The sequence below is a fragment of the Schistocerca piceifrons genome, chromosome X, assembly GCF_021461385.2.
Source record: "Schistocerca piceifrons isolate TAMUIC-IGC-003096 chromosome X, iqSchPice1.1, whole genome shotgun sequence".
In the NCBI taxonomy this organism is placed as follows: domain Eukaryota; kingdom Metazoa; phylum Arthropoda; class Insecta; order Orthoptera; family Acrididae; genus Schistocerca; species Schistocerca piceifrons.
Window position 1 is genome coordinate 128472882 of NC_060149.1, and position 8836 is coordinate 128481717.

The 8836-nt window shown below is 44.0% G+C and overlaps 1 protein-coding gene across 1 annotated transcript in view; it reads right to left on the bottom strand.

The window, feature by feature from the left end:
* LOC124721836 (endoplasmic reticulum protein SC65-like) overlaps positions 1-8470 on the bottom strand; it is a 452431-nt gene extending 443961 nt beyond the window's left edge. The window contains exon 1 of the mRNA XM_047246962.1: positions 8018-8470. Coding sequence (XP_047102918.1) covers positions 8018-8434 — 417 coding nt within the window. The 5' untranslated portion in view covers positions 8435-8470. The remainder of the gene's footprint in view (positions 1-8017) is intronic.
* Positions 8471-8836: the final 366 nt, after the last annotated feature.

An 8836-nucleotide genomic window follows, 5' to 3' on the forward strand; every position in this document is an offset into this window, starting at 1 on the left:
TGTCGCTGAGTACACCATCGCAGGCGCTCCTGTCTGTGATACAGCGTCAAGGGTAACCGCAGCCACGGTCTCCGAGTTGACAGTCCATGCTGCTTCAAACGTCGTCAAACTGTTCGTGCAGATGGTTGTTGTCTTGCAAACGTCCCCATCTGTTGACTCAGGGATCGAGACGTGACTGCACGATCCGTTACATCCATGCGGATAAGATGCCTGTCATCTCGACTGCTAGTGATACGAGGCCGTTGGGATCCAGCACGGTGTTCCGTATTACCCTCCTCAACCCACCGATTCCATATCCTGCTAACGGTCATTGGATCTCGACCAACGCGAGCACAATGTCGCGATACGCAAAGCCGGTCAACTGCTTTTTGTGTATGAGAAATCGGTTGGAAACTTTCCTCATGTCAGCACGTTGCAGGTGTGGCCACCGGCGCCGACCTTGTGTGAATGCTCTGAAAAGCTAATCATTTGCATATCACAGCATCTTCTTCCTGTCGGTTTACTTTCGCGTCTGTAGCACGTCATCTTCGTGGTGTAGCAATTTTAATAGCCAGCAGTGCAGAAATGAATAAACAGCCATGTCCGGATGTAATCCCAATATGGTTTTGCAGAGAGTCCTGTAAGGCATAGGCCCCTTACTTAGCTTTCATTTATCGCTAACCTTGCGACCAATGCAAAGTCCCAAGCGACTGGAAGACATTGCATATGACTGCCGCATACAAGAAGGTCAAATGAAAGGACCCCCAAAATTACAGAAAAATATCCTTAACGTAGGTTTGCTGCAGCATTCTTGAGCATATTCTCAGTTCCTATATAATAAATTTCCCTGAGAGGGAAAAGCTGTCCGCAAATCGTTACGGATTTAGAAAGCATCGCTCATGCGTAACTCGGCTTGCTGTTCTCTCACATGATATCCTGCGAACCATGAATGAATGGCAACAAGCCACATATTCCTAGATTTCCGGAAAGCGTTTGACTCGGTGCTCCACTGCAGACTGTTAATAAAGTTACGGGCATACTGAATGGTTCCCAGATATGTGAGTGGCTCGAAGACTTCTTAAGTGGGAGAAACCAGTTGGTTGTCCTCTACAGCGAGACAAGGGTATCGTCAGGAGTTCCCCAAGGAAGCGTGATAGGACAGTTCCTATTCTTTACATACATAAATGATATGCCAGACAGGGTGAGTAGCAGTTTACGGTTGTTTGCTGCTTATGTTCTGGTGTACGAGAAGGTGTTGTTGAGTGAGCATAGGAAGGAACAACATGATTTAGACAAAATTTCTAGATGGTGTGATGAATGGCAGCTTCCTCTAAATGTAGAATAATGTCATAAAGTTCGAATACAACATTAGTAATGTGCTGATTGACAAAGTCACTCAGATTAAATGTGTAGGTGTAACGTTGCAGAGCGATATGAAATGGAACGAGCACGTAAGGACTCTAGTAAGGAAAGCGGACAGCAGAGTTTGGTTTAGTTTTAGCAAAGTGTAGGTCATCCACAAAGGAAAGAGCATATAGGACACTAGTGCCATCCATTCTTGGGTGCTACTCGAGTGTTTGGGATCTCCACCAGGTCAGATTAACGGAAGACATCGAAGCAATTCCGAGTGAGGTTGCTAGATATGTTACCAGTAGGTTAGATCAACACGTGAATATCACAGAGATGCTTCATGAAAAATGGGAATCCCTGGAGGGAAGACGACTGAGAAAATTTAGAGAGCTGGCATTTGACACTGAGCGCAGAACGATTCTACTGCCGACGACGTACATTTCGAGTAACGACCACGAAGATAAGATACAAGAAATTAGCACTAGTACAGAAGCATACAGATAGTCGTTTTTCCCTCGCTCAGTTTACGAGTGTAAAAGGAAAGGAGATGACTAGTAGTGGTACAGGCAACTTTCCACCATGCCCAATACGGTGGATTGCGGAATACGGGGTGTTTATAAATGAATATCGAGGTTTTAACGCTTTATAATATTTATTACATTAAACTTACAGTTACAAATGATATATCAAATGAAAAAGCAACTCAAACAGTTTAACAAAGAACCTTACAAATGTTCAATGTGAGCACCATTTGTCACACGGCACACATCAAGTCTATAGCCGAGTTCTTCCCAAACGTTGATAAGTGTGTCTTCAGTGATTGTAGCAACAGCTGCTTCAATCCGGTTTCTTAATTCAGGGAGGTTCAAAATGGTTCAAATGGCTCTGACAAGGGAACCTCCCCATCGCACCCCCCTCAGATTTAGTTATAAATTGGCACAGTGGATAGGCCTTGAAAAACTGAACACAGATCAATCGAGAAAACAGGAAGAAGTTGTGTGGAACTATGAAAAAATAAGCAAAATATACAAACCGAGTAGTCCATGTGCAAGATAGGCAACATTAGGGACAAAGTACGCTGAGGAGCGCCGTGGTCCTGTGGTTAGAGTGAGCAACTGCAGAACGAGGGGTCTTTGGTTCGAGTCCTCCCTCAAGCGAAAATTTTACTTTCTTTATTTTCGCAAAGTTGCGATCTGACCGTTTATTCATTGACGTCTCTTTCACTGTAATAAGTTTAGTGTCTGTGTTTTGCGATTAGGAGACGAACGGACGTGCCTCTCCAATGGGAACCGAAAACATTTGATCGCAAGTTCATAGGTCAACCGATTCCTCCACAGGAAAACACGTCTGATATATTCTATACGACACTGGTGACGGCATGTGCGTCACTTGCACACTAGGCGAATGGGTAAAAAGATTCTTCTACCTTGCCCGATTTAGGTTTTCTTGTGGATGTGATAATCACTCCCAAAAAAGCGATGAAAACACAAGAGTTTGTCACATAAACTGCAACAAATGAATGCAACCGTTTCGCAGTCGCACAGTTTTCCCTGTGCTCTGTCAAAACATATGTTTTTTACGTTTTCAAATGTTTCCGTGTGTAGACCGTAAAATTATGCATATGTACAAGCAAATCTGAACATGTCCTGGAATGTTGGAGAGCGAAGTTGATTATGTGTGAGAGCCTGAACTTTGATAATTATCTGAAAATAAAAAAATTAAACTTTTTTCTCGAGAGAAGATTTGAACCGCGGGCCTCTCGTTCCGCAGCTGTTCACGCTAACCACGGGACCACGGCGCTCGTAAACTGGCACTCTCACTGATGTTGCCTACGTTGCCATTGGACTACTCAGTTTGTATATTTTGCTTATTTTTTCATAGTTCCACACAACTTCTTCCTGTTTTCTCGATTGATCTGTGTTCAGCTTTTCATGGCCTATCCCTGTGCCAACTTATAACTAAATCTGAGGGAGGTGCGATGGGGAGGTTCCCTTGTCAGAACTATGGGACTTAACATCTTATGTCATCAGTCCCCTAGAACTTAGAACCACTTAAAGCTAACTAACCTAAGGACATCACACACATCCATGGCCGCGGCAGGATTCGAACCCGCGACCGTAGCAGTCGCGCGGTTCCGGACTGTGCGCCTAGAACCGCTTGGCCACAATTCAGGGAGGTCTGCTGGTGCCGGAGGCACGTACATAAGATCCTTGATGAAGCCCCAAAGTAAAAAAATCGCATGGCGTTAGATCGGGTGAACGTGGAGTCCATGCAAAGCAAGCCCTGTCATTGGGCCTCTTGCGGCGCTTGGGTACAGTGAAGTTCAACCAACCGCGTACTTCGCTATGCCAGTGAGGTGGCGCACCATCTTGCCGGAAAATGAAATTCTCTGGATTCTTCCAACTGAGGGAAGAGCCATTGCTCTAGAGTATCAAGGTAAGGAGTGCCAGATACAGTAGGTTAACCAAAAAAGAAAGGCCCATAAACTTTCCGCCGGGATACGGCACAAAAAACACTTGATGTGTGCCGCGTGACAAATGATGCTCACATTGAACATTTTTAAGGTTCTTGGTAAAACTGTTTCAGTTGCTCTTTCATTTGACATATCATTTATAACTGTAAGTTTAATGTACTAAATATTATAAAACGTTAAAACCCCGATATTCATTTAGAAACACCCTGTATGTATTCAGATGTTGATGTGGATGAAGATAGGCCGCAAAATTTCACACCAATGTCTGTAACATCGGGTTGCTGCAGAATCCTTGGAAACATTCTTGGATCGAATGTGAAAAAAATTTCTTGAGACGGAGAAGCTTACGTCCACGAATCAGGACAGTTTTAGAAAGCATTGTTCGTGCGAAACTCAGCTTGCCCTTTTCTCACATTATATGCTGCAAACTATGGATGAAGGGCAACAGTCAGGTTCCACATTTCTAGATTTCCGGAAAGCATTTGATACGGCGCCTCACTGCACACCATTAAAGAAACTACGAACATATGGAATAGCTTCTCTGACACGTGAGTGACTCGAGGACTTCTTAAGACATAGAAACCATTATGTTGTTCTCGACGGCAAGTGTTCATCAGGGACAAGGGTAACCTCAGAAATGCCCCAAGGAAGTGTGATAGGACCGCTGTTGTTCTCTATATACATAAATGATGTCTACGGTAGTTTGCTGATCATGCTGTGGTGAACGGCAAAATGTCGAAACTGAGTCACTGTAAAACGATACAAGATGACTTAGAGAAAATATATAGTTGGTATGATGAATGGCAGCTAGCTCTAAATGTGGAAAAATGTGAGTTAATGCGTATGTGTAAAAAAACAAAACAGTAGTGTTCGGATATAGCATTAGCAGCTTCCTGCTTGATACAGTCACGTCGTTTAAATATTTGGGCGTAACGTTGCAAAGCGATATGAAATGGGACGAGCATGAGAAGATTGTGGCAGGGAAGGAGAATGGTGGACTTCGGTTTTTTGACAGAACTTTGGGAAAGTTTGGTTCATCTGTAAAGGAGACCGCATATAGGACGCTGGTGCAACCTGTTCTTGAGTACTGCTCGAGTGTTTGGGACCCATACCAGGTCAGATTAAACGAATATATTGAAGCAATTCAGAGGGGGGCTGCTACATTTGTTACCGGTATGTTCGAACAACACGCAAGTCTTACTGAGATGGTTTGGGAATTAAGATGGGAATCCCTGAAGGGAAGGCGCCATTATTTTCGAGGAACAGCACCTAGAAAATTTAGAGAACCAACATTTGAAGCTGACTGCAGAACCATTTTAGTGCCGCCAACATACATTTAGCGTAAGGGGCACGAAGAAAAGATACGAGAAATTAGGGCCCATATATAGGCGTATAGACTGTCGCATTTCCCTCGCTCAATTTACGGAAACAGGGAAGGAAATGACTAGCAGTCTTACAGGGTACCCTCCGCCACGCACCGTACGATACTTCCGGAGTATGTATGTAGATGTAGATGCAGATGTAGAGGCCACGTGCTGACCACAGTCCCTCCAATGCCGCCGCGCAGTGACACTGCAGAAGAGGATGACGCAACCAGCCACCGAAAGGCCAATGTCCTACAAAAAGACCAAACCGCCACGGAGTTTACTTCATGGTCACAAAATAAACGTTAGCTGGCATTAGAATACTTCGCGCGTTGCGAAGGAAAGGGTTTATTTGTTCAATTGAACCTTTCGCTAAAAAATCCTCGCACCATCTTCTTTCATTACATATCAGTATCGGCACTCGCGCAACACTGTTTATCCAGTCAATCTCAAAAGCTACGTCGTGGTCCTGAACTCAAACATCAGTTCACAATACAAAGAAAAGTACAAACAACAGAAATCGCGTCATCGACAGCTTCATTCATTGGAAACTGAAAAACATTCTGCCAAAGTCATGTCAGCATTTAGCAAGATTCTCGTCCCGCTCTATTTGCTGCCGGCACCATAAATTTAAGACAGGGTCTAAATTACCAATCTCCCCACCGTGTGTTATGGAACGAGGGCACAGAATATTGGCAGCTGCTGGTTATGAGGCCGTCATGTGGAAACGTTCAACCTGTTAGTGTTGGTGTTGTTGCCAGTTCCATCTTTATTATCATTGACAGACACACATGGACGCACAGTAAACATGAATTCGTCACGGTCATATCACTAATCAGTTACACTGGATACGGAACAGAGTATGACACCTAAAGGCGCCCATACAAGTTCAGAGCCTCACACTCAACAGTTTTATCCAATAATGCGTGAAGTATGAGAAATAAAGCTATGTGTTCGTGTGACTCCACAGACGAAAATCGAATTCATGTTTTGCGTTAAAAGACGGTCAATCTTGCTGTAGAGTCCAGGGGATGTACGACACGCGTTGAAGGGAATATCGGGCTGGTTTCCTGCCTACGTCTCAGAAAGACAACGCACAGCCAGTTAACTTCCAAACACAGACAACAGACTTTATACGATAATCAGAAAGATGATGTACACTATATTGTCCCTTAGATCCAATACGAACAACGACGTGACATATGCCAGCCCTACAGTAGCGGGATAAGGCAAGAAATGTTATCACTTGGCGGAAACCCTGATGAGTGAATGGCGTGATGTAAACGGAACAAAATGCCTGGAAAACAAAGTTTTCTGTGCTAAATTTTTTTGGTGAGACGCAGTTTACAAAGCTGTCACGTATATTCAGAGTGTGAAGTGTAGCATGCCAGCCGTGTAATGTAGGTATGTGAGCATAAAATCGTTCACAGTCACGGAAAGGATTGCTATCAAATTAAATTGAAAGTTTATAGGAAAACTTTTCAAATTTTAGCGCAAATTAGCTACATGGAGGGTAAAAATCGTAGAGGGAGACCAAGAGATGAATACACTAAGCAGATTCAGAAGGATGTAGGTTGCAGTAGGTACTGGGAGATGAAGAAGCTTGCACAGGATAGAGTAGCATGGAGAGCTGCATCAAACCAGTCTTAGGACTGAAGACCACAACAACAACAACAGCTACGTGAACTGAACTCTGTTTTTAGATAAATCCAATCCATATTTTTGTAAACCGGAAATCATGAAGCATTTTATACGCCGATATTCGTTTACCCCTTTAATCTCAACCAGTTTCAAACAAATGGCATTTAGTGTAGATATCTGTCTGCTCGATATTGTCAATGCAATGACCGGAAATTTACAAATCCACACTAATACGTAGCGCTTCGCAGGCGAGCATGCTTTCAAACATCCGTATTTGTACTATTCAATTCATAAACGGTGTTTCGCACAACCAGCATTCTGTGTTACAAATTCCGTTTTCCATTAAGGACGTGACAATAAATGGAAAGACATAGTATTCATTTTATTATACAGTCATGCTTCCCAATAATAATGAAACTGGCAGTTCCGTCGAACAATTACTATAGTTTGTAATGGAAGATCTGTCGAAAGAAGTAAAAACAAATACCGATGCTGTACGTCGCCAATTTTTAGAGGCGATTTGCCGTGTCTTTAAACAGATAAATCAAATACAGTTATTAAGTGAAGTTGGTGGCGGTGTATTGTGTACAGAACTCATGAAAGGTTTCTGCAGCTTCTTGCCTCTTACTTCGGTATCAAAAAATTACACATTTGTACGTAGGCTACATTGTTTCGCCCTCAGTACTGTGGTCATGCAGAAAACGAAGTATTTTATCAAAGGGAACGGTCGAATGAATGTGTCTCTACAACAGGAAAGCGTGTATACAGTCTTCAGATAAACGACTTAAGGATAAGGTAATTTCACTGTAATTCAATGCCACTTTCATTGCTACGATCTCAAGATTCTTCCACAGAAAATTCTTTTAGATGCTTTATCTTGTTTCGGTTTGCAGCGGCGTGCTTTGAGGAGTGAGGAAAATACAGAGACTGATGTAATCACGAATGTCCGTAAATGTTTCTGTAGTCAACATTATCGTTAAAGGAGAGGCAGCCTTTGTGAACGGGCCACGCGGATATAACATTTTATCTTACGTTAAGGTCGTTTTTGCTGGAGGGAAATGCCCTTCCCAGAGGAACAACAAGCAGAAAACTTACAATCGAGTTCGCGTTAGATGTTAATATTTTTACAGCATTCGCAAGTACGGAGTGTTAATTTGTTAGCCAGGTTGATACAGAAGCTGCATGCTAGACATTCCAGGCCATTCCTTACCTGGTAATAACACAGTTGTAAATACTCGTACGGTTTGAGATTTTCAAACTCTTCTTCAATTTCCTTGGACAAATAAGACCTATCCCTGAAGTAATTCGGCTTACATTTCATAAGACACAGAGTTTTCTTTATTTTTTCCTCGTAGAAGTGCAGATCTTCGACATCGGTCTCGAATATATGCGGAGAAGAACGGGCCTTCTCGTCGCAACTCGTCCGGCAGTTTACGATTGTCTGCCTGTAATTTCGGTACTCTGACAACGCCTTTTCCAGATTCGTGACGCAATCGTACCACCTCTCCTCCAGGTAAGCTTCGACGCCGGCCTTGAAGTACTGATCACACGTTTTCTGTTCGTCACTCTCCCCTGCGCTACCGATTAAGTGAACGAGCAGGATGGCGAGAAGACGGCTGCTGCTCATGGTTCTGGCACTGCGCTCCCGCGCCGTTGCAGCGGCCATACTGGAATGTGCGTGGCACAACAGCTGGGCGGGGACAGTGGTGGGGGCCCCGCTCCCCCCCTCCATATCACGTCTGCCGCTCGCCACCCCACGCTTCCGGCTCTGGCAACGAAAAAAAATTGACCTGTTCCTAGCCGCTGACTGGCAACTACGGCTCCTGTCTTACGTAGCGAGCGGAGCTTAGGCGGGAAATAAGAATTTTTAGCGTGTCGCGCAACAGAAGACAGCCTGAGGCGGTAAGGAAGTTTACTGTTTGACGTCCCGCCCACACTGAGATCAGTAGAGATCACGGCTACTAGAATACCCGGCAGGGGTCACGCAGAGGCAGGCTGTTAGCTGTGACGTTACCGAGAACCGTCGCGT